The sequence below is a fragment of the Myotis yumanensis genome, unplaced genomic scaffold (genome assembly GCF_028538775.1).
Source record: "Myotis yumanensis isolate MYYU_CA2020_CCGP unplaced genomic scaffold, mMyoYum1.0.hap1 SCAF_3, whole genome shotgun sequence".
Taxonomy (NCBI): Eukaryota; Metazoa; Chordata; class Mammalia; order Chiroptera; family Vespertilionidae; genus Myotis; species Myotis yumanensis.
This window is the reverse complement of record NW_027223754.1, coordinates 192,740,067-192,767,133: the sequence shown is the minus strand read 5'-3', so window position 1 is coordinate 192,767,133 and position 27,067 is coordinate 192,740,067. Positions and strand designations below refer to the sequence as shown.

General features: G+C 37.9%; 1 protein-coding gene across 1 annotated transcript; it reads right to left on the bottom strand.

Annotated features, from left to right (window-relative positions):
• Positions 1-1,263: 1,263 nt before the first annotated feature.
• Positions 1,264-27,067, bottom strand: CD163 (CD163 molecule). The gene is made up of 17 exons (XM_070410735.1): positions 26,921-27,067; positions 25,702-25,788; positions 24,213-24,533; positions 20,852-21,172; positions 14,451-14,771; positions 13,389-13,709; positions 11,102-11,416; positions 10,690-11,004; positions 10,228-10,320; positions 9,831-10,145; positions 8,105-8,425; positions 7,102-7,410; positions 6,495-6,527; positions 6,193-6,300; positions 4,899-4,991; positions 3,935-3,987; positions 1,264-1,469 (listed from the first exon to the last, which is right to left on the bottom strand). Exons 1-16 carry the CDS (start codon positions 26,964-26,966, stop codon positions 3,965-3,967), a joined length of 3,342 nt encoding a protein of 1,113 aa, XP_070266836.1. The 5' UTR covers positions 26,967-27,067; the 3' UTR covers positions 1,264-1,469; positions 3,935-3,964.

The following is a 27,067-nucleotide window of genomic DNA, read 5'->3' as shown; positions in this document are numbered from 1 at the left end:
GAGGGGAGGGCCCAGGTCCTGCTGGGAGTCATCCATGGAGGCAGCGGCGAGGTCGTTAAGCCTCTGTCCAGCCCGGGCTGGAGGCTAACGACCTCACCGCCCCTGTCACCCCCCCCCCCACTCCCCCCCCCCCCCCCCCCCCCACACATTCGGTCGTCCCTCTGGTCATTTTGGACATGAGGGACCCTGGCTCATATATATATTTGCACACATATGTATATAGTTCCCAACATTGGGCACATAGTACCTGGCATATAATTGAGTATTTAATGTACATACAATACTTGACAAATAGTAAGTGCTCAATAGATTTTGTGGAATTGACAAGAGGTATTAAAGAAATGGAAAGTCAGACAGATATGTTTCTACAAAATAGTTGCTTTGAAGCCCAAAATGCCAGGAAAGGCTGTATGCAATATCTGAATACCAAGAAAGAATTAAAAATCAATTTGCATCTAACACTGATGCAAATTGAACAAGTTAATAGACTCTAAGCTTAGTGTTGAATTACTATAAGTCTTATTACTATAACTCTTATTTGAGTTACTATAACTCTTACTTAGGTTTATATGAAATGTGGATAAGTGATTTTTAGTAAAATATAAACTTTCATTATAATCTATATATATAAAGCTTAAGTGACTGAACGACTGAATGACTGGTTGCTATGATGTGCACTGATCACCAGGGGGCAGACGCTCAATGCAAGAGCTGCCCCTTGGTGGTCAGTGCGCTCCCACAGCCAACCTCCGCTGGCCGGTCAACCTCTCATGGTACCTCCTCCCGGCCAGCCCGAGGGACCCCACCCATGCACGAATTCGTGCACTGGGCCTCTAGTAGTTATATAGAAAAGACATAATTTATGCATTTATTTCAGCTTCTGTTTTACCATCCAAAGGAATTGAGTAAGTGAGCTATTGAATCTTTTTTTTCCTTACCAGTTGTTGCTGTGCATTTTTTGTCCATGACCAGAATTACAGTGACAAAAAGCAATTTAAGAACCAATGAGAATCATGCCTTGCAGAGGTAACCATATATTATTAACAAACCCTTCAATAATCACTAACTTTCCCTTTCTAAAAATTTTTTGTTTTGATTTAATAATAATAAGAAAGTTATTATTTAACCCAAACTATAAAAATATGTATTATATAAAAATAAAAACATTATCAAATAAAAAGACATCACATTATATTTATGAAACTCTAAAAAAGTCAGAAAGCCCACTAAGAAATACAGTCAAGAACAAGAAGTTAAGAGAAGTTTAAATCAGCAATATTCATTTTTTATTTACCCCCCCTGAGAGTCTTATATACAACTTTTAGTAGTCACATTCATCAATTTAATTTTTATAAATTCAGCAGCAGTCTTTGGAATAGTAGGAGAAAAAGGACTATATTGTGATCTTCAGTGAACCAGGTGAATTCTTGCTCCATTCAATAGTCCAAGTCTTCAGATATCTTAAAAGTCTGAATTAAAACCATACATAGAAAAATTGTTATATTCCTCTTTACACACACATGCTTATAAGAATTACATTATAATATACTGTAATGTATTACATTACCACACACTCTCACTCGCTCCTTTGGATTACAAAACACAATACTTTCCTGGATAGAAAACTTAAATGCAACAATTTTCAAACTTCAGTGTGCATAAATATTTCTATTCCAAAGAACTACAGTGATGTCCAGAAATGCTATTTTTAAAAGCACTCCTACATGATTCTGAAGCAGTTATTCATCAGTGATTACTCTTTAAGGAATAAGTAGTTTTAAACATTATTTATTATAATATTCATGCATTTGATATTATAAATCAAAAGTCATTCGAAGTCCTCAGTTTATAATAGTGTTAGAATGTTTACATGTTTCTTTATACGTATACACACATGATTTTATAGGTGGATTTAATTATAGTCAATAACGTGAGCACATATATGGAATAATATTATTGCATTCTCATGAATGGGTTTTCCTTTTTAGTTTTTCCATATCAGCCACTTCCTGACTGATTGCCATTTACTTTGTTTCCAACGTTGGCTACTACTAACAACACTGTAAAAAATAAACCTTTATATATGTTCTTATATACTAGTGTCTTTATCTGTATGGAAAAAATTCTCAGTGGTAGAATTGTTGGGTCAAAGGATCTGTGAAGCATTTTAAGTTTTTTAAAATAGAAGTTTCCATTTCCAAAGACTATCACACTTCTTATTTCCAAAAGCAATGTTTAAAATTACAGTTTTCTTTTTATTCCTACTAGCAATAAACATTGGTGCTTTTAAATTTTTGTTGGTCTGATTTACATAAAATGGCATCTCATCATTAGTCATAATTTGAATTACTAGTGAATTTAAGCATTTAAAAATGTCTATCATTTGAAATTCATTTTTAAAAAATATGTTTTTTATTGATTTTTTACAGAGAGGAAGGGAGATGAATAGTGAGTTAGAAATATCGATGAGAGAGAAACATCAATCAGCTGCCTCCTGCACACTCCCTACTGGGTATGTGCCCGCAACCAAGGACATGCCCTTGACCGGAATCAAACCTGGGACCCTTGAGTCCGCAGGCCAACGCTCTATCCACTGAGCCAAACCGGTTAGGGCTGAAATTCATTTTTTATGAGTTATCTTTTCATAGCTTTCCCAATTATCCATTAGATATTGTCTCTATCATAACAATTGATGAGATATATATGTGTGTGTAAAGTTTACATACATGAGTTTACCCTTTTCATGCAATATACAAGTTATAGGTGCTCTATGTGTCTACATATGATATTAACACTTTATATTTATATACTTTTAAGAGTTCCAACTTTTATCCTTTGACTCAATCTGTATTTCTTATATGTCATAATATTTCTAAAAAAAACCCCTTACTTTTGAAAGAATAGAAAATATACCCACTAATTCATTTCACCATTTTTCTTTTTGATGTATAACTTAGCAAATTTTTTGCCTTGTTCATTTTTTTCTTGTTATACTTTCCTCAAGAAAGCAAATTATAAAATGCAAATCTGTTTCTTGGCCAGCTTAATCTTCCATAGCCACCACTTCCCCAAGAATTGCTAAAATGAAATATAAATATGAAATGTAGCAGATAAGACCATTCATTATAGGGCTCTATGCAGCCTTTTCATCTTAGGTTCATCACTTTGCTTCTCTTCACAGAACCTCTCCATACCCCTACCTATTTCATTAAACAATCTTGTCTTTGTCAATAGTGTCTTTAATTTTTGTATTTTCAGCACCCAGGATATCACTTATCACCATAAATATGTTCAATATATATTTTTGAATGAAAAACTTGTTTCCCAAAGGTGTGCTTCTCTTTTATGCCTCCATATTTTGTACTTGCTATGTCCTTTCCCTAAAATGGTCTTTCAGTCATCTCCTATTTAACTATTTATACATCTTCTTCATAATTTTTCCAAACTTTCTATACTCCTATAGTATTGAATACTTACCGTAACATGCATTATGCAACCATAAATATGTCTTATTTCTTTCCTGAAATTACCCCATACATCTTTAAAAGATTTATTCATATTTATTTACCCAGTTTTTCCTTAGCTCCATTACATACCATTGTTATGGCTTAGAATATATAGGGTGTCCCAAAACACTATACACACTTAACAGCTGATAGTTCAATTGATGTTTCTTTTCAGATTTAACCCACTGGAATGAATAATTATTCAAAGTGTGCATACATTTTTCGGAAAACCCTTATTTGTAACTGAAAGGTGAAGTCGTAGTAATAAAAATCTATTATATATTCTCTATTTGGATATACATACATAAACATATATACATGTATATAAAATATGTGTCTATACATTCTTTCTAGTACCAGAGGAGCTCTCAATTTTCCAGAGGAATGTACTTGTTTAGAATGATGATGAATAAATTTTCCTCACTCACCTCACTGGGTTATAATTCTCATTTTCCTTTTCAGTGTATTTCAGAATGGTCCCCTAGGAAGAGATTTGGACATGGAAATTAGTTGAGCAGCATTAAAACCGCCTGGCTCATTGAGATTTTCCGAATGGAAGAAAATAATTATTGGGAAATAAATCAGACCTCCCCTCAGATGTCTTAGAAGCTCTTTGAACATTTAAAAACACCATCTGTAATTAGGAAAGGAAACCAGTGTGATGTAGGGGGCACAGAAAGTCCTTTCCATGCCTTAAACATTATGTTCCTGACATAGTTGCAGCAAACATCAAATCCCTTGTACGGAAGAAGTGAGGCAGGCCATTGTCAGAAGGTAAGAACTATCGAGAAGGCATTGAACCTTCATGAAGTAAGAAGGAATTGGGATATTTTTTCCCCAAACCAGCAGAGTTATGCTTCCCAGAGGCAGAATTAGTGCAGTGGTGCTAAATAGAAGTCAGTGGACAAAGAAAGAAGTATCATGTGATGGGAAATAAGGCTAGTGGCCTCTGATAGGATAAGATATAAAAAGTCCAAGCTTTTATGATTTTAGGAAAAATATGATAGATATAAAGTTAGAGAAAGGAAAGTAGCAGGAGTTTTAATGGAAGAAACTACAAAAGAGATATATGAAAAGTTAAGCTATTTTTTAGAAGATTAATTTCTGTTTTAATAAAATGAGGTCCAAATCATAATATTCTGCTTCATGGTTCTTTGTACCTCTGTCAGAAATATAGACCTCTTAGCCAGAGGTGTCCCCATGATTGCAATTTTCATGTTCTCTAAGAATAATTTTCAGTTCATTCCTGTCTTCTTCCTTACATGCATCATAAGTTTCCTATTAATACGTGTTTGTGATTTCTTTCCACTGTTATGCAAAGTAGAATGCCTCAGCCTCAATTGCAGCTACTGAATGAAGCCCCGGGCTATTGACCCTTAAAGAACCACACACCTGAGGAGTTCAGCATGTCCAGATCATCTGCTTTCAGGCAAGAATTCATCTCCCGGTATTGAATTTGGTGGACAAAATTCTCTCTCGAAGAAACTGACAACAGACGTCTTAAGTTATAAATCAGCAGAAAATAATCAAACTTTCCCTCCCTCTGTGTGCTTTTTCCTAGCAGTGCCAACATACCCAATCTTCATTCATACCCTTGTCTGGTTTCCATCCCATTCTACTACCAAGCTAAAGCTATTGCCATTGTAGAACCACCTAGTTTCTTCCCCCCAAGGCAGCCAGAAGCTTTTCCGAATCCATTGGAGTGTTTCCTAAAATCTCGCTAAAATCTATCTTCCCTTCATTCTCACTATACAGACTTTTTCATCTTTCATCTCAACTATTTAAAACTGCTATCCTGGTCAGGAATGTGGTCCTTCAATTCTTCATACATCCTGTTGCCTGGAACTTTCTTAAAAGGCTGCCTCACTATTTCACTCTTCTACATAATACTCTTTAGTACTATTCTTCTTCTTGCCATGGAATACAGAACTTCATGATTTCCCCCCTCTTCTCCAGCCTTATCAGTAGCTTCTCTCCTTGAGCTCAACTTTTATTCCCCCCTCCCAAACAACAAATGTTGCATCCTTTAAGCTTCTCTACACTTGTACATACTTTTCTCTTCCCCTATAAATGCACTTTACTCAGTTATTTGAACTCTTATCTTCAAAATTTATCTTGAATGCCTCCTAGAATGGGCCTCTGATACTCCCTTTTCCCTTACAGTTAATTATTCTCTCCTCTGTGCCACTGTCCCCTTATTCATATGAATATATAACACTACCCTGCAAGTTATTTGTTTACATATATATCTCTTCCATTAGATTTGAAATTCCATGAAGACAGAAAACACTTGGTTATCTATGTCCATATCATAAGATCGTAGGCACATTGCTTGACAGAATGGCACAATCAGTAATAAGTATATAGCAAAAGCAAATGAATCTTCGGGCAAAAAAAAAAAAAAGGATTCATGTTTAACTATATAAGCATATTTATTCTAAACTAGCAATTCTATCATGTCCCAGTTAAATATATAGATGAAGTATAGGACTCACCAAAACAACCTAAGCCCCTTTTCTTTTCTACAATCTTATTCCCTCTTTTTGAGAAACTGCTTAAGCCTCTTGTAGGCTCCATCTTTCTGGCCATTTGATTCTTGGATCTAATATTTTTATGTGTTTTTTTTTTAATCCCAAGAATGTTCTTATCCCATAAAACATTGGAAAGACCATAATTTAGCTCAGACCTGCAAGTTGTTGTAGCTGTCTTCCCTTCTGAGACCGCAAGAAGAACACGATGAGACCAATCAACACAATGACCCCAAGGACTCCAAATACAACCGGGAGTGCATTACCTAAGTGCAAGTAAACATCACAAGAGATGAGAATGTCTTAGCTAAAAGAAGTGGGTCCCTTTCTTAGGTCAGATACAGGATCCTTGAAGTAAGTGTCATATCCTCAGAACTTCTAACCTAAAGTCTCTTAACAAAAGGAATTCTAAATAATGCAGACAGTTGGTCCTATGCTCAGAAACCTCAAGATTATATACCTTTGGCACTTGATGATTCTTTGACTGCATTGCCTGTAGGAGAAAAAGAGAAGGAGACTCAATTCTAAGAGTAATATATAGAACAACTATTTCTATTTCTGTATACTTAAAACTTATATAATGTCATTAACCAATGTTACCACAATAAATTTAGTCTTAGAAAAAAAAAATAGGACCTGGTGACTGACTGGGGGAGGTGATAGATCAAAGGGAGAGGAAGAAATTCAAACGAGAGATTTGGATGGGTTGGTGGTACCACTTCCTGGGTTAAGGAATATCGACTTTTATTGAAAACAATTAATTTTTTATTTTCTGTGTGAGCCTTGACTGCCCTCAGTCAAGCAAACTACTGTTTCCGACCTAAAATGATGTTGTTCTTCTCTTTCTTCCCTCTGCACAGGAACACAGATAAGTAATATGCTTTACCTTGGTGAAGGCCAATGTATAACAACAAATATTTTCATCATTTCTTCAGACTGAAACATTATGATTCTTTCCCCACTAGACCCCTATGTTGGCATATCCAGTCTTTACACAATGCACTCGATGACTCACCCCTTCTTAGCTACCAGAGGTTGCAAGCTTAATCCCGTATCCTGGCACTCACCTGAGCATATCACAGCAGCATCTTCCTTGTGCCCACAGTCACTGTGCCCCCAGGATTTGGCAGGACAATCCCACAAGGAAGACTCATTCCCTTTGCACTTCACTTCATTGAGCCATATGGGCCCAGTCCCCTGACCAAATGCCGCCTCTTTGAGTGCCTTCAAAGCTGAGCCACAGCCCAGCTGTCGACACACCACCTGAGCATTGTCGAGGTTCCAGGAGTCGTCACACACTGTCCCCCAGGAACCGTCGTGCCAGACCTCCACACGTCCAGAACAAGTAGTGTTTCCTTCTTGAAGTCTTATCTTGTCTGAAAAATCAGAGACCCAAGGTCATTTTTGAGAAGATTAAAAACTCGTAAGAGGTCGCAGGGGAAAAGAGATATTTGAAACTCTTTTTAAGACTATTTTACAACGTTGCTTATTTAATGCACATTTAAAAAATAAATTTTAACAAAATGTATCTTTTATGAAAATACATGTCCTTTCAGCAAAATATTTCATATTGGACATAAGAACAGTAGCGTGACTCACAAAATGTCAAATAAATAATGTGAACATTGCATAATGTTAAATTTTCTCAAATATAAAAGAGCTTGAGAGATTGCCGGGTACATAGAAAATTTCTTACAGTTTAATAAGATGGAGAATGGGGAAATACTTTAGGATTGGTCTAAATGATATTGAAAGGAAAATTGGAAAGGTAAAGTAGACCATTCAATAGTTAAATACTGAATCACATATTCTCTGCTCCTCATTTGTTCACAGAGAAAGCAACTGAATAGGACTTTCAGGAAGACCATGGGATGTATAAATATTCTATGGAAAAATGATCTCTGGTCTTGAAAATCTATAGATCAAATGAAATAAAACCAATTTTACGATCCAGGTAGAATAGGTATTAACTAGAGTTTACCCATTCCTACTTAATGAGATCAGAAGATCATAGTGGAGTCACAGAATGGAATTTTCATATAGGCCAGAATGGAATTTTCAAATACTCACGGGCACATGTGATCCAGGTCTCCTCTGAGGGGCTTGCCAGTCTCTGCTTCCATGGAGATGATGGACACGCCCATAATGTGTCAGGCCCTTTCGGACACTGAACATTGTCCACCCACATGTACCTGGACATTGTCGTGGCTGCAGATGCAGGGCTGATGTTCCCTTTGTCTGCACAGCCCAGCTGCCTGCATACCACCTCCACAGTGGAAGGAGACATGTTACTCTTGCCAATGGTGCCCCATGTTCCATTATAAAAAAGTTCCAGACGTCCTGCACAGGTCTCTCTGCCGGTTTCACTGGTCAGTTTCAGAGACAAGAACTCTGGAGTGAAATACAGAGTGAGTAGTTTCACATCTTCTCTGAAAATTCACAAGGCTCCTTCCCTTTATTCTGATGTGAGAATGACTTCAAAAATGAGTACACTAGCTCTAGCTGGTCTGGCTCAGTGGGTAGAACATTGGCCTGCCGACCAAAGGGTCCCGGTTCAATTACCATTAAGGGCACGTACCTTGGTTGCAGGCTCCTCTCTGGCCCAGGCCCTGGTTGGGGCTCATGCAGGAGGCAACCAGTCGATGTGTTTCTCTCACATCGAGTTTTTCTCTATCTTTCCCTCTCTCTTCCACTCTCCCCAAAAAAATCAATGGAAAAATATCCTTGGGGAGGATTAACAATCACAAAAATAAGTACACTATATCAATTAGTAGTAATTTTTTTTAATAACTATGGGGTGATTTAGTAAAATATAGTATTTTCCTATATCTTCTGCTTTTACAGTCTTGGGTTTTGTACTCAGGGACCTCTTTAGAAGGCCACCAATGATTTTAAGTTGACTCCTAGGTCTCAATAAAAGGCTCAAATCTTTTATTAATTACATAGTTTGAACTTTCTACCTAAGTTACTGTATTTTATCCTCAAGAATTTTATTCCATTAATTTTTTTTGCAACTGTCCTTAACAGTTAAAATTTACTGAGATATTCAGATACTAAACCCAAGATTTTGTGTGCATTACCTTAAAATGGAATAGCCCCCTTTCTGACACATCACAGTTTTGTTGCATGTGTTCTCTACCAAATGTGTGTCATTAAATGTGGTTGATGTCCACATCACTTCTGGCATATAGAATTTTTCACTTCCCTAAGTTACTGATCATAGTACTTTTTTTCCCCAACATATTACAACTGAGTACATTTTTCTACCTCACCATAGTTTCTGAAGCTTGCCATGTATACAAAATAAGATCAGTGGGTTCTTCTGATAATTTTTGCTCCTATGACAAATAAGTCTTATTTGTCTGTCATGAAAAATCACTTGGGCATGATAGCTATCTTTTTCTCTGTAGAATGTAGTACTAATGTATTTCTTCTTGTCTCTTAAACCTACTTTTTTTTTTTATTAATACAGTGATTATCAAGAGGTGCACTGAATCTTTACTCAATATTCAGCTCTACGTATATTTGTAAAAGAACTTCTCATTACTAGTTTTGTTGTCATTTTTGTGATATGCAAGCTCATTTCTGAAACTTTCTCCTTCGAATTTTATACTACCTTGCACAGGAGGTAGCACTAATTCATCAAATCTATACTTCTGGGATCCTGACTCTCGCAATAGTTTCCCCTCTACTTGTTTTTCAGGCAATTCTTTCAGATTAATACCCCCCACTATCCTTTGCCCTACCTCAGTCTTTTCCTATGTAATTGTGACCAGAGATTATGTGCAGAACTTACCTGAGCAGATAGCTCCTGCATCCTCCTTATGCCTGCAATTGTGCCGCCCCCAGCCATGTGAAGGGCACTGCCAAATACGAGCTTCTTTTCCATTACAGTTTATCTCATCCAGCAAGACGGGCCCTGTTCCCTCCCCAAAATAAGCAGAACCAGTGGCATTAATGGCGACCCCACAGCCCAGCTGTCTGCACACCACATGGGCATCGTTCAGGTCCCAGCTGTCATCACAGATGGTGCCCCAGGAGCCCTCATGATAGACCTCTACTCTCCCAGCACAGCGACCACCTCCATTTACCAGGCGAAGTTGACCACTCTCTGGAAAGAGAAAGTAAAATATTACTAAAAATGCATTCCTAAGGATTGAGATAGTTTTTACAGATTGATCACTGATTCTCACCTATGCAAGCAACAGCTCTTTCTTCCGAAATGGTAGAGCTTGTTGGGTTCAAAGATGTTGAATTGCACGGGGATAGTGTCTGACTCTGGTTTCCTGCAAATACCAAACTGCTCAGTCAAACAAGATTCAAAAGGTAGAGTGAGGAAGGGAGGCCAGACAAATGAAGTATTAGATGAGCTGGGAACAAACATAGCTTTAGAGAGAAAGAAATGGGACGGGTCAACCAGGCAAGGAATTTACCAGGTGCTTTAAGAAGCACTAGATAACTATTAGACCAATGAACATCAAGTTCACACTTTCTCTAAAAAGGTAAGTGAGGTTAATATTCCAGTACGTTTCTCATGACCCCTCACAATGGATCTTTCCCTTTCACGTTTGTTTTTCACCCCTATAGGTGCACCTGCTCTTAAGGCCCAGCACCCATGGGAGAAGCTCGTCACTGGCTGCCCTTGGTCTTCTTACCTGAGCAGATTACAGAGGCCACTTGCTCTGCAGAACATAGTGATGCACCCAGAGCAGTTACAGGACAATCTCCAATGTGTTGCTCAGTTCCAGTGCAGTAAAACATGTGCCTCCAGATCTGACCGTTTCCTTTCCCAAAATGTGCTCTTCCTGGGATAGAAAGGGCAATTCCACATTTAAGCTGCTGGCACAAAACGTGGGCATCTTCCATGTCCCAGTGAGAGTTGCAGAGGGATCCCCAGGTCCCTAGAACCTTGAGCTCCACTCTTCCTTCACATGAGGTCTTGCCATTCACCAAGCGCATTTCTGTGTATCCTGGAAGGAAACAGGGCTTTAAAAAGATGTCTGTGATGACCTAGCCCTGCTGTCTCCCAAGCAAGGGAACAGACTGAACATGAACCCCGAGTCTTACTTGAGCAGACGACGCCAATGTCTCTGCTGTGACTGCAAGTCCCATCTGGGCGGGGTGCTACTGGGCAGAGTGAAAGATGGGACTCATGCCCCTCACACTGGAATTCTTCAGCCCAAATCCGTCCGCTTCCTTCCCCAAAGTAAGCTCCCCCCAGGATAGAAATAACGGTGCCACACTGTAATTCCCTGCACAGCACAGTGGCAGATTCCAGAGAGAAGTCAGAGTCACAAACAGAGCCCCATGTGTCGCCATATTTAACTTCAACACGACCAGAACAGGGAATGTCTCCTCCAACCAGTCTGGGCTCCCTGTGGGCTGAAAAATAATATTTCAGTGAGAGAGAACATAATTCCAAGAATTTTTTTTTCTATGATGGAAGTAAGGAAGGAAGTGAAAGTGAGGAAGGGAATCCAGGGTGATTAGTCATTTTCCATACTCGTTCTTCTTGGCTTCTTTGCCTAGAATTGGGCATAGCAAATTCTAGAACTCCCCATTCCTCATTAGACCAATTCATTTGAGAGAATTCTGAAACTTTGCCTCCTGAAGCCAGCCTTTCTGTATTTTCCTTACATTGTTCATAATAATGGAGACCACAGATAATGTGTAGTCACTCTATCTTTTAACCCTGTACTTAATCCTCCACCTACTGCTATCTGGGGTCTGCCCCAAACTTTTCAAATGGTTTTGGAAAGTTTTTCAATATGCTTCCTGTTTTCAAATGATCAGACCCCCCCTTTTCCCTTTGATATATTGCACTTGATACATGAGATACTTCTTTCTCCTGTTTTCTCCTCCTTTCTGCCTGACAGAATCTTTCATGAATTCCTTGACTGAAGGTTCTAGCCTCAACTTTCCCATCTTATCAATGGACATTTTCTCTTAACTGCCAATAAATGTTTTCATTTATACTTTTCTCTTAGAATTTATATTCATAAATGTATCTACTTGGACATCTGTAACTTTATGTGTTCAAAATGGAATGAATTATCTACAGACAAGCCCATTGTGTTCTTTCCCCAATTAATGATATCTAGACCAAATTAGAATGACCTGAAATTGAACCACTTCTTTATCCACCATAAGCGCAACAATAATGATATTAGTGAATACTAAGTGAGCGCCTATTATATATGGTATTTTACTAAGTATGTAACAAACACTGTTTCATCCTTATAACTGTCTTAGGGCGAAATCATTAATATCATTCCAATTTTACAGATAAGAAAAATGAAACATAGAGAGTTGTAGTAATTTGCTAAGTTCATACAGTGAGTTAGTGAAGACTGGGATTTGAAGTTACGCAGTATATTCCAAAGCCTAGAATCTTGACCTTCACACTACACTGCACGTGTGGAAAGTCACCAATCTCTGTCAGTTTTCCAGCATATTTCTTCTGCATAATTTTTGCTATTGCTTTAATTAACACGTCTACCTATATCAGATAGTTCTTTGAAATAGCTTTCTAAGTCCTCTTTCTGAAAAGCCTATGACACAATCACAAATATATTAATTGCATTTCAAATATTTTCACTTTTTTATCTTTAAGATAATTCAATATTTCTTTACTACTTACACAATAATTTATCATTTCAGTAAATACTATTAAGCACCTGCAATGTTTTTAGGCATTTGGGTGGGTTTGAAATCACAGAGTGCAGTCTATCAGTGAAGACAGATAATACTAACACTACGAATAATTATCATAACCATTTATCCATCACTTGATGTGTAATTCCTGCGAAATGGGTGTTTTGTTGCCACCATTTTTTCTTTTGAGGAAATTGCAGCACAGGGAGCGTTGGTAGACTCCCCAACATCACCCATCTATTAAAATTAAGGAGAAATGATAAACACTAATAAGTTAGCATACTTTAAAATACTGTATGATGTTACCTTAAAAGCTTTAATATCTATTTCTCTATCAATCATACCCAATGCCCCACCCTAAAGATGCTTGGGCATAGCATGGTTTTTCATGCTTTTGTTCCTCTGCATAAAGTTTTCTCTCTACTTAAATTTTTCCTACCTCAAATCAAACTTCTTAAAAAATTGATTGAAAGTCTTATCTGAGGATCTCTGGCCAGTGTTCTCAGTGGTTAGAACATCGGCCTATAAACCAAAGGGTCTTGGATTTGATTTCCTGGCCCCAGTCAGGATGTTTGTAGGAGGCAACCAATCAATGTGTCTCATATCAATGTTTCTTTCTCTCTCCTCCTCCCTCCTTCCCACTCTCTTTCAATGGGAAACATATCCTTGGGGTGAGGATTAAAAAAAAAAAAAGTCTTACCTGAGCAGGTAACTTTAGCTTCTTCATAGTGATCACAGGTAAGTCCACCCCACTGCCAATTCTTGCAGTCCCAAATAGAAGTTTCATTTCCTATGCAGTTGATTAAAAACAGCCACATGTTTGTTGGCTTAATTTTGGAATAACTTTGATAGGATATTTGGAGTGCAGATCCACATCCCAGCTGTTTGCAAACCACATTAGCTTCTTTCATCCCCCAGTTTCTGTCACACACTTTCCCTACTAGTTTCTGAATTTCCACCTCCACTGTCCCAGCACAGCGGCTGCCTCCTCCTATAAGTCTCAGTTCCAGATCTGATCCATCTGCAAAAGAAACATAAATTTAGGTTATAGGTACACGTGCAGATTAACTCCTAAAGGATTTAAAAAAAAAATCTTGCTCCTTTCCAGATACGGAGGCACTGGAAATGAAGGCTTACCCATCTTATGGCTTTTATCACAGCCAGCATAGATCATACATTTGGTTAGAAATAGGATGATAGTTTCAAGGGTTCATTAAAAACTGTCAATGGCAGAAAAATATGAACAAGACAGCTATTTTTAAAATATTTAAAATTTACATTATTTTCTGTCCCAGAACTCCAGGTAGATTTAGAATCCAATAGCAGTCCGAATAATTACTACAAAAAATTGCACCAGACAACCCTCAAAACTAGTAAAAAAAAAAAAAAAGAAAAGAAAACGTTAAAAATTCATCACGCCCTGACTGGTTTGGCTCAGTGGATAGAGCATCGGTCTGTGGACTGAAGGGTCCCAGGTTCGATTCTGGTCAAGGGCATGTACCTTGGTTGCGGGCAGAACCCCAGTAGGGGGTGTGCAGGAGGCAGCTGATCGATGTTTCTCTCTCATCGATGTTTCTAACTCTCTATCCCTCTCCCTTCCTCTCTGTAAAAAATCAATAAAATATATTTTTTAAAAAATTCATCACACCTGTAAAAGAATTCCCAACAAAGAAATTATTAGATATTTCTATCTCTCAGACATATTCTTACTCCTAAAGAATACAGGTCTTTCCTTCTCTGTTTTTGTTTTGTTTTAACTTACCAGAACATACAACACCAGCATCTTCATGATGATTGCAATAATGCTTTCCCCATTCATGGTGTCTGCACTGCCAAATAGCAGGTTCATGTCCTTGGCAGGAAACGTTGTCAAGCCAAATGTGTCCAGTTCCCTCACTGGCGTTAACACGACCAATGCCAGTGATGGCAGTTGGGCATTCAAGTTGCTTACATGCCACAGCGGCATCATTACTATCCCAGCCATCATCACACACTGTCCCCCATTCTCCTTGGAATTTCACTTCTAATCTTCCTGAACATTTAGTGACTCCATCAACCACTCTCAGGCTCAGATCTGTTCCATCTGTAAGGAGGACACAAAACAAGTCAGTGATAAACAGTAAGAGACTTCCGGTCTCCATGGTGGAGCAGGTAAACTCTGTGCTCACTTCCTCCCACGACCACATCACAATTACAACTAAATTAGAGAACAACCATCATTGAGAAATACCTGAAGACTAGCTGAACAGATCCTATAACTAAGGATACAAAGAAGAAGCCACGTGAAGACTGGTAGGAGGAGTGGAGACGTGGGATAGGCAGGTCCTATATTCACAATATGGCAAGTAAGAATCCAGGGGGATATTTTGGCTGCAGAGGAACCCTGAGGAACAAAGGGTCCCAACCCCGTCTGTGCTCCCCAATCCAGGGCATCAATGCTGGGAGGAGGAGTCCCCCTAACATCTGGCTGTGAAAACAAGTGGGTATTGTGTCCAAGAAAGATAATGAGCTGCTAGAGACAGAGGACTGCAGGTCATAAAGGGCCTGTGCACAGACTCACTTGTTCACAATCTCAGTCACTCACAGTCTCACTCACTCCAAGCTCCAGGACATGGGATGCACCTTGGAAAGTTCCAGGGACCTATGGGGAGAAACTAAATCGACTAACTTTAGGGTGAGAGCTGGAGTGACAGGGTTTGGGGTCAACTCTGTCTGGGAATGGACATTCCTTTGTTGAACTCTCTTCCCACCCTGCCAGCCAGATGTAGGCGGGCACCAAATCTGTGCTCTTCATTAATCTGGCTAACACCATTCTGCATTCTGGTGATTCCCTGAGACCCTGCCCGACTCAACTAGCTCCTCCGGCCTGAGCCTCTTTTAGTGGCTCCTCCATACAAGTGGCCTGCTTTGGCTCCCACTGCAGACTTTCCCCCAATCTCTAAAACCCCGAACAAGCAACAGCCTGCCTCAGTTTGCTAAGTGGCCCCAAGCCCAGCATAAGTGGTGACTGATCTCAACTTGCATTGCAACTCCCATCAGGCGGCCCCAAGCCTAGCATAAGTGGTGACCAGTCTGGGCCTATAAGGTAGCCTCAACTAAGGGGACACACGCTTGGCACAAGTGACAGATGGTTTCAGTTTGCCGCATAGATTCTTCTAAGCACCTCTGAGCCCAGCACAACAGGTAACCAAGGAACAGATCACTTTGTAGGTTCCACCAAGAGGTCCAAGAGAGGCACAGGTGGAAGATGATGACCTTGGCATACATAGGAGTCTCAACCAAAAGGCTCTAGAAGTAACACACCCATTGTTTTTACAATAATAAAAACAAAGAGGGTGACACTCAAACACACACACATTAAAGGAGTAAAAAATAATGACAAACACAAAAACGTGGAGGGGTGAATAAAAATGGTAGTGATTTTAGACTGTGTTTGAACTTAAGTAGCCATTAACTTAAAATAGACTGCTATAAACATTGCTTAATATATGTGAAGCAAATGACAAATCAAAACCCCCAAATCCATGAAAAATGTACAAAAAATAAAGATAAAGGAATCCAAACATAACACTATAGGAAGTCATCAACATAAAAGAGAGGTGAACAAGAGAATAAGAAACTGAGAACTATAAAAAAAATCAGAAAACCATTAATAAAATGTCAATAATTACATACTTATATATAACTATTTTAAATGTGTATGGACTAAAAGACATAGGGTGGGTGAGTGAGTAAGAAAACAAGACCCATACATATGCTGTCTACAAGAGACCAACTTTAGATTGAAAGACATACACACAGACTGAAAGTAAAGGGATGGAAAAAGATATTTCATGCAATGGAAATGAATAAAAACAAAACAAAACACTGGGATAGCGATACATATATCAGACCAAATAGACTTTAAAACAAAGGCTATGAGAACAAAGAAGGGCATTTCATAATGATAAAGGAATCAATCCAACAAGAGGATAATATCTCTTGTAAATATCTCTGCATCCAATGTAGGAGCACCTAAATGCACAAAGCAAATATTGACAGACAGAAAGGGAGGGATCTACACTAATGCAATATTAGTAGAGGATTTAACACCACTCTGACATCAATAGATAGATCTTACAGACAGCAAATCAACAAGAAACAAAGGCCTTATAAGACACATTAGACCAGATGGACTTAATTGACATTTTTAGTACATTTCCTCCCAAAGCAGCAGAATATACATTCTTTTCAAGTGCACACAGAACATTATCCAGAATTGACCATGTTAGGTTACAAAACAAGTCTCATAAATTTAAGAATATTGAAGTCATATCAAGCATCTTCTCCAACCACAAGTGTATGAAACGAGAAATCAATTACAAGAAGAAAACTGGAAGCACATACAAACATGTGAAGCTAAAAAAAGGCATCCAAATTGAAAAGATGCTCAATATCATTAATCTTTAAGGAAATGTAAATCAAAACCATGATGGATATCACCTCATACCTGTCAGAGGGACTAATACACAAATCAGTGTTGGAGAGGATGTGGGGAGAAGGGAACCCCTGTGCATTGTTGGTGGGATTGTACAACCACTAAAAATTAACTACCATATGACCCAGCAATTTCACTTCTGGCTATTTACCCAAAGAAATCCAAAACACTAATTTAAAAAGATATATGCACCCCCTATGTTCACTGCAACATTATTTATAGTAGCCAAGGTGTGGAAGAAACTTTGGTATCCACTGAGTAGATGAATACATAAAGAAGATGTTGTACATATGTACAGTGGAGTATTACTCAGCAATAAAAAAGAATGAAATCTTACCATTTGCAACAACATGGGTGGTCTTAGAAGTATATTTAAATTAAATAAGTCAGACACAGAAAGACAAATATATTATTTCACTTATATGTGGAATCTAAAAACAAACAACAAAACAGAAACAAACTCATAGATAGAACAAATTGATAATTGTTAGGAAGAGTTTGGGGGCTAGTTGAAGAAGCTAAAAAAGATTAAGAAGTACACATTGGAAGCTATAAAAACAGTCACAGGAATGTATAATACAACCTAAGGAATACAGTCAATAATATTATAATAACTGTAGGGTGCGGCTATAGGGTTAAGCCTCAGACTGAACTGTTGGCACAGCCACAAACAAGTCCCAGCTTAGAGGGCACAGTCTGCTTAGCATAATTAGGCTTGACCTTACTATGCTCCCTAGATCTTATCCTGGTAGCTAATGGGCTGTGGGAGGTGCAGCAAGTGCTGCCAAAACAAGTGAAACTCACAAGAACATTGTAACTATGGTGACCACTACCTTGTTTACCTCTGGCTATAAAATAAAGGCTCAGCTTGCCTCTGGATCTCTCTCTGTGGTCTCAGCCAGGCACAGGAAGATCCCAGCTTATTCTTTGTCTGTCATTTCTTCATCCTTCACCGCCCTCACTCAGGCTTTCGAACCCTTGGCTTGAGCTGGCTTGGCACAATAACTATGTAGGGTGGCAGATGGGTACCAGCCTGATCACGATGATTACTTCATATGTTGCTTAAATGTCTAACCTCTGCAATGTACACCTGAAACTAACATATTATTGTGTGTCTGTAATTGAAAAATAAGTTAAAAAAAGAAACAAAATATAAGGGGACTGTAAATAGCTGTATCTGAAATGAGTTCAGGAAAAGGGAAGATATAAATAGAGATAAAGAAAACAATGGTATACTTTGATTGAACATTCCTAAAGATGACCTGAAACTAATAAAAAATAATATTGAATATAAATTGTATTTTAAAAATAAAATAAAATAACACATGAATGCACATAAAATAAGTGTTAAGAAAAACAAAACAAGAAATTATTAAAGACGGATGGAGTGGATTGGGTAAGAGACAGGACTTTCCACTATAGAGAGCATGCACTGTAACTCCATAACAGGAGTTCCAGGAGCTGAATTTTATCTAGCGATGTGCTTTTTGATCACCAAAGTTTTTGTTGAAAGTGTTTGGTTGTTTTGTTATTGTTGCTATTGTTAAATGTGTATTTGCATGTGTTTAGATCAATGGTTCTCAGTGTGGGGCACACGCCCCACAGGGGAGCAATTTGATTTTTAAGGGGGGCAATTGGAGTTATTAACAGTGAATTTTTTGTGTTTCTTATGGTTCTAGAGGCCTCATATACAGTATATAAGTTTATATTGTGACATATTTATGCATTTCAGTTCTCTTATATGTTTTGAAACTTTATTTGCTATTTTTTTCTTATCACTTCATGTTGTTATTTTTTTTAAACAATTTCTTTTTCAGTACTTCAACTGTCCTTTCGTTCTTTTACTTTTCTCTTTCATGAATGCCATGTTCTTTGGAACTTGTTTAGACAAGTTAATGTCTTTTTAGGCTTCCTCCATGTGAATAGGAGCTCACTTTTTGAATAATAAGAATTATATATAATGGGGTGGCGGGGGGGAGGGGGGAGAAGAGGCATCAGGATTTTAGAGATGCTTAGGTGGGGCATGGCCCAAAAAGGCTGGGAATCACTGGTTTAGATGTTACTCACACACTCGAGTTTGCCTCAATACTCAACACTCACTTTTGCCTCTGGTTGCATTACCTATCGACACTACCTAGTTAATATCTGCCTGGCCCTTTTGTGACCAGTTCCTTAGTTTAAAAGTAAAGCAAAGCAAAGAGAAAAGGGACTTAACCTTCTCGCAATCAATATTCCTCAAAGAACAGAACTGGATTCTGAGTATATCCTATAATAAATAATTTGGGGTTTTCCTCTGGCAGTTTTAGTTTTTGTTGCCACAACACTGTTTATTATGATTCCTCAGCATATATAAAACATTGAGAAAAAATGTGCTGATTGGGGACATTTTGATAGGTAAAAGAAAATGGAAGGTAAAGATGGTGTTTTTTCCTACCCCCCATCCCTTTCATTTTCTTCAGCTAACAAAATCCATATTTTATGTATGAATCCCATTCTTTGTGGTTCAGACTATAGATGGTCCGTTGTTCAACAAGAAAAAAAAACCAATTCAAGAAAGAAAAAGAGTCAGAACCCTGATCGCATTGCTTAAGTGCTTGAATTCAGTCATGTACTTCCTGAAATTTCCAGTTTTCAGAGTCAGTGTTTTCTTATTTAAAAATGAGTTTGTGCCAAAACCGGTTTGGCTCAGTGGATAGAGCGTCGGCCTGCGGACTGAGGGGTCCCGGGTTCGATTCCGGTCAAGGGCATGTACCTGGCTTGCGGGCACATCTCCAGTGGGAGATGTGCAGGAGGCAGCTGGTCGGTGTTTCTCTCTCATCGATGTTTCTAACTCTCTATCTCTCTCCCTTCCTCTCTGTAAAAAATCAATAAACTATATATTTTAAAAAAAAAATAAAAAAATAAAAAAAATAAAAAATAAAAATGAGTTTGAATTGAGTTTCCTTCATCCTCTACCCAACCCCACCCCCAAATAGCTGGTAAATACAGAGATATTTTTACTCTATGTTTTCCTAAATGTTCCTTAGGGTTCACGACATACTAGATCTTCTTCAAACTAAGAACTCAAGCGAAAAAGGGAGAATGTCATCCCTGCATATCCAAATCCATTGCCCCCTCCCCTGGTCAAGTATGGAACATGAAAGTCTGTAGACAAACACAGTACCTGCTCATCCTATTCATACCAGAGTAGTAGCATAAATGAGATTTGAATAGGAAATGAGCAATTTTGTTTAATCACTTGATAATGTAAATTTAAAATGATAGTTCGGGAAGGGGTGGGTTAGTGTGGCTAAAGAGAGGGCGTTTGTAGTTAGAGAATGATAAGAAGGATGGGGGTGGTGATTTGATTTTAAACTCATACAGAAAGCAAAACTCGCTAGTTAAGCCATTTCTTCTTTTCCTTTCTTGCTTTTTTTTTGAATTGAACTATTGCTTAAACGACTCTTTCAATCCTCATTACTTGAATCTCAATTTCACTATTTATCCTCCCTCCTAATCTATCTTAATTTCAGTTACCGTAAAAACTCCACAAGTATTAGAACTGGAATCTGAAATTAGGTAAAAATAAAGCGACATGTAGTACGGGTTCAGACTTTTAAGATTCTTACCCATGCCCTCCTTTCCTCCTCCCTTTTTTCTTTTCTTGTCCTCTCTTGAGAACAGAACAAACCCAGATCAGTCCTTACCCAAGCAAATCACTCCAGCATCCTCAGCATGATCACAATTATGCTTTCCCCATCCTTGGTGCTTGCAGTGCCAGAGAGCTGACTCATTTCCATGGCATACGAGATCATCAAACCAGATTGGTCCAGAACCTTCTCCAAAATTAGCTGAACCAGAGAAACTGACAGCACTTCCACATTCAAGTTGTTTACAAACCACAGACGCCTGATCCATGTTGAAGTTGTCATCACACACTGTTCCCCACTGTCCTTGGAATTTGACCTCTATTCTTCCTGAGCACCTGTTTCCTCCATTCATCAGCCTCATCTCCAAATTGGACCCATCTAGAATGGAGAAAAGACCGGAGTTCAAAGTGATATTCACTCAGAAGTAATTTTAGAAAATAAGATTCCTCAGGACACTTAGGAATTCATGCTTTCTTTAAAATAGTGCCTCATTTTGAATGCTGCCCATCTTCACATCTTGGAATATTTAATCTTTGAAAAACAAACTAAAAATGAGGACTTTTATCTGTATCTACTTACCAAGGAAAATGTTTTACAGATTACATTTATTTTCTGTTTTACTTTGTTTGCTTCTTTTACGAGAATAGAATACATACTCTTTTATGTAGAAATAGATAAAATTGAGTCTTAAAGTATTTATTTTTTAAAAAACTAGAAAAAAATAGAATTGGTCATACAACAAAATAGTTAAAATGACTAACTGGTAATTTGTTGAACATTTAAAATCTTTATTTTAATATTTCCTTATCATAAACAGTTCAGAGCATGAATAATGAGCTTTAGTTGAACTTGAAATTAGAAAACAGGAAAAAACAAAAAAATAAAATGCATAAGCATGCATAATAGTTTTCAAGAACACACTGTTGTATGCCAAATTATTAAATACTAGAGGTGCACAAAATTCGTGCACAAGTAGGGTCCCTAGTGGCTGCCAGCTGCTGGCTGGGGCCTCCCTTCCCGAGGTTGGCCAGCCAGCCCCGCCCCCTGGTCAAAATCCCGGTCAAGGAGACAATTTGCATATTAGACTTTTATTATATAGGATTGAGGGAAAAATCAATTAAAATAATTCATTTCTTACCAATTTCCTGTTTAAACCAGAAGTGTATTTTTGTTTGTTGGGTTTTTTTCCATCCCTAAAGCATCTGATACCACTTTTAGCCAAAAAAAAAGTTCTTTTATTAAGAAAATTTTCTCTATTAAGAAAAATCTACTTTCCATTAGATTGTCTATGAGGACAAAATACCAGAGAAAAGGAAATTTGAGATGAAATTTTGGGAAACATGAAGGACAAAAACTATTTGTTTTTGAACAAATTGTTTAGGAACCACTTTTGAAAAAAGCAATTCAATTTTAAAAGCTCTAAACTCCAGGCAAAGACTTACACTTAACAAGATTTTAAAATTATGAACAATTAATAATAATAGCTCACAATCAAAATATGCATATGCGGTTTCCAGTGTATCAGCTATGTTCTCTTCTTTAGTCTTCACAACTTTAATCATCATGTGCTAATACCACTATCCCTACTTTACAGATAAGCAAACTGAGGTTTAATAATTGGCACAGGGTGAAACACCTAGGATGTGGGAGGGAAAAAGCAGTGTGGCACCAGAGTCCATTCTCCCTATGTTATGCTATATTTACTCTGTGCATGTGATGACAATAAAATCTCCCAAGAGGCAGAGGCTCTGAGGATAGAGCATTAATCAGGGTGGAGAATCTCAGAAATGCAGACTCTGAAACTAGTAAATTGAGTGGCTATGCATTCCTATTGGAGCATTAGATGTGTAAAGTTGTAAAAGCAAGTTTAAATAATTCCATAAAAAAAAAAAGAAAGAAAAAGAAAACAAGAGTTAAAAGTACTACCTGCTGTTTCTTAGCTTAAAAAGTCAACTTTAGAGACAGAATAATTATGATGAGAGCCTGGCAGGATTTATTATGACTTTCAACTTTGCTGTAGATGTTTGATGTACATGATACTATTGCTTTTCGCTGAATAATGCTTAACAAAAAAGACAAGAAGGAGGAGGAAGAGGAGAGGAGGGAAGAGGAAGTGATGGAAGAGGAATGGGGAGAATGGGAGGAGGAAGAAAGAAAAGAGAACTGAGTTATCAAGGTAATGAGGAGCAGTGAGCCATGAAGAAACGAACTTAATTATTTTTAATTTAAAAAATATTTTTATTAATTTTAGAGAGAGAGGAAGGGAGAGGGAATAGAGAGATAGAAACATCAATGAGCTGCCTCCCACATGGCCCCTACGGGGGATCAAACCCGGGCATGTGCCCTGACTAGGAATTGAACCAGTGACTTTTTGGTTGATGGGTTGACCCTCTACCACTGAGCCACATTGGCCGGGCACTAACTTTTAGTTTTTAACACCTATTACGTACATACTGCATCAATAACTTTTTAATGTATTCTACCATTGAGTCTTCAGGAACTGAAGTTTAGAAAGATTTAATAACTTGCTCAAAATAATAGTATTAATGAGGGGCGGAGTTGGAATTTAGTCCAGCTTTTTTCTAGATACTAGCCTGTGTTGCTCCCATTACCCCACATTGCCTGGGTGAAGGGAAATTAGTTCTTTCTAAAATCAGTCCTATGGAGAAGATGGTCTCTAAGAAAGAGGCTGGGTGCTGAGAAGGCTGCATAAGGGTCAGTGAAGTAAGTGAGCAAGGAGAAACGAGAAGCCCAGGAATCTGAAATTGGGTCGTAAACTTGACTTTAGGACTTGTCAGCAGGAAGGTCTGACACATGATTTTCTGAGTTATTGTAAAGTCAACTGAGATAAAACTTATTAAATGTTTTACAAATTACATAAATAAAATGAATAACATTGTATACTGGGAAAAACAGTTATACTTTGTGATAAATTCTTCCTCCATAAAGAAGGATTAGTACTAAGAATATTTGTTTATTGACTCAGTAAGTTGATTACCAGTTAGTGGACAAAAAAGGTAAAATTTCTGGGTCAATGCGTGAAAGCAGCATGTCACTGGGAAAGGGGACAAGGAATTACCTTAGATATGATGTTTTTAAAATGTAGAAATAAAAAAAATGTAGAAATAGAAGATTATAGTAGGAATATGAATATAAAATTGAAGCCAGTCACTTCCTCATTGATAGAAGTAGTCAGATCTCTTTTGATTTATTTTTTAATATGGGCATTGCCATGTGTTTTTCTGGTCTTTTAGCAATGGATTTGGTAATTTTATGCATGGGCTTGATTATGTACAAAAAACGAGCTCCTTTTTGTTTTTAAACCATCTACCTATTCCCTCCCCGCCCCCCCCCCCCCCCCCCCGCCAGCCCCCCACCAAGCATTTCATGTCCAGAGTTTGACTTATGCAGGTCTTACCTGAGCAGGTTACACCAGCATCCTGTTGGTGAGTGCAGTTACTATGTTTTCCCCACCCATCATGTTTGCAGTTCCAGATAGCTGATTCGTTGCCTCGACAAGAAACATGATCCATCCAAATGCGTCCAGAGCCCTCACTGGAATTAGTCCATCCAGTGGCTTGGATGAAGGTTGGACATCCTAGCTGTCTACAAATCACAGAGACCTCGTCCATGCCCCAGCCATTATTGCACACAGTCCCCCACTCCTCCTGGACCTTCACCTCCACTCTCCCAGAGCACTTGTTTTCACCAGCCGCTAGTCTCAGCTCCTTATCGGCTCCTGTAACAGAAGATAAAGGCAGCAATTGGTCAAGATCCAAAGAGCAAGTAGAAAATTATTATTCTTTAGATTACTCTCTAGCTTTCCTTAGTCTCTGTGGATCTTCCTGTGCCTGGTTGAGGCCACAGAGAAAGATCCACGGAGACTAAGGAAAGCTAGAGAGTTCTGAACGCTGTCTCCGTGTAAAACATTCTTCGCCGACTCCGTCCACACCTTTGGGAACCCCTGGACCGCTGGGGCTGGACCCCAGCAGATTACCTACTTATTTTCCAAATCCAGGTTTGAGAAACATTCCTGGACCTACTCATGGTACAATAGGAAAATGCAATTTCATAGGAATTCAAATACAAATATTGGTATCACAGGCTTCAAATTGAACAATGGCATACATCAGTAGAGCTAACCAACACAGCTGTGTAATATCTTTCCTTTATGGGTGATAGTCTTTATAATGTCAATTTATATAATCTTCGTGGAGCGTTTACTGTTCAAATAAGATAGTACAAAATTTTAAAGGGATGAGCTACATAAGTTTCTCCAACATCCCAAGATCAAGAGAAGGAAGGCTGATGGTAAGGATGAAAAGACAAGTTACAAGGAATTTTATACCTATTTCATATATGAAATCTGACAGAACTGTATTTATTTAAATGGAAGTTGGGATGGAGATACTTTTCTATTATCTTCTATTATAAAATTAATCCCCTCTCCCTTACACTCCTTCCAAGTGTTGCAGCTACCACCTCATGATTATTTTAGCGAACACAGAAACCTGTGGTGCATACATTTTGCCTCCATCAACACAGTTTCAAATAAGTTTTGGCATTTGAATTGATTAAAGTGTTCCAACATATTTTTATTCCAATAAATCTGAGCTGTCTCCTCTGTATTGTTCCCTATTTTTTAGCTAGACATTATTTCAAATCTTTAAGTAAAGTGTATTTCTTTTTCCTGTGAGAGTTTATTTTTTTTGGAGGGGGGAGGGAAACTGTTATTATTTTGTTGATTTTTTTTTGTTAGGTTCTTATTTTGTGCATTTAATATCTGAGCCTTTGAAACCATGAAGTATGTTTTCAGATGTTATTTGGTCTTCAGGAGAATTTTTTGCTTTTCAATGATTTTTGTCAGAGTGGGCTAAGGCTGCAAGTAGATTTGACAAAGTACTCACCAAGAGAACCAGTGATCAAACAGGCACTAAGAACGGAAACCACAGCAATAATGAAGGGACTCAAGTGGACAAAACATCTTCTAGAGTCTGAGAAAAAAAAGAAAGAGGGCAAAAGTATAGTCTTCCCTCAAAGAGACTTTGGAGAAGGCAGATGGCTTCAGGGGTTTGAGATTAACAAAGAAGGTCACACTGAGACAGATAACCTTTCATTCATTCTAAATGGCAAGACAGACAGAAAAAAAAAAATACCCAGGATCATATAGTCTCAGTGAAATTGCTTTGAAAATGTTCATGTTTATAGGCAACCTAGGGGAAAACTTGGGGTGGAAACATAATAGCAAGAGCAGCCTTAAAACCTGGAAAATTGAAAAAGCATTAATGGAACTTAGAAGTGGGCCATTCTCCCTGAGGGCACAGAGCACTATTCAACTAATGCTTCTCTCTCCAAGCCTACCTGATCCACATTGTTAGACGGTAAATTCCATGAGGACATAGATTATTTCTATCAGGTTCACCATAATTTCACTGGTACCCCGGCACGGTGCCTGCTAAATAGTAGCCGAACAATACATTGATGGAATAAAGTAACGATGTTTATATTGGGAAAACCAAAATACTGGGTCTTATCTCCAGATGTAGCATAAAATGCTCTTTAAAGCTGTTAGCACTTTTTCATTTCTTCTTTCTACATTAACCTAAAACTAATTTAAAGGTAAAAATGCTGTCCTAACCATACAGGAGCACTTAGTGATAAGTCACTGATCTTTGCACTGATGATTTGTGCTTCCATGTGACATGTTGTGCTTCAACAAAAAATTTAAAAAGTAAAAATTCTAAGTGTGTTTAACATCCATTTAAATCATAAACTAGATGTCAATCCTAAGGGTGTTATTCTAAATTTCTTCTAGGTAATCAACTTTCAATTAATATTTCTATATGTTCTATCTTCTCTAACAATTATTGTCTTTATACTTAATGCAGTTCAGTTAATTTCAATTCTTAATTTCGCCTCAGCAATTTTTCAAAACTGATGGCAAATCGAAATCCTTTTTGCATGTCTTAAATTTAGGATCCATGGCAAACAAGTGGTGTCTTATGAACTTAATGCCCTTTTCCCATTCCTTATGCCAATCACTATTAAATCAGACCCATTGAATATTAGGATAATGTCATACTCCATTAAAGAAAAAAAAAAAAAGAATAAATAAGAAGCTTTTACCAGGAGATGCAGAGTTTTCGTGTGGCACCATTCTGAGTTTGTCCATTCCAGTCTTATGATTTCTAAATCTTCTTGTATTATTCCCTAGAAATGTTCTCCTAAAGAGGAAGGCCACTAAGAATTCTAAAATTCATCTCGCCTCCACAA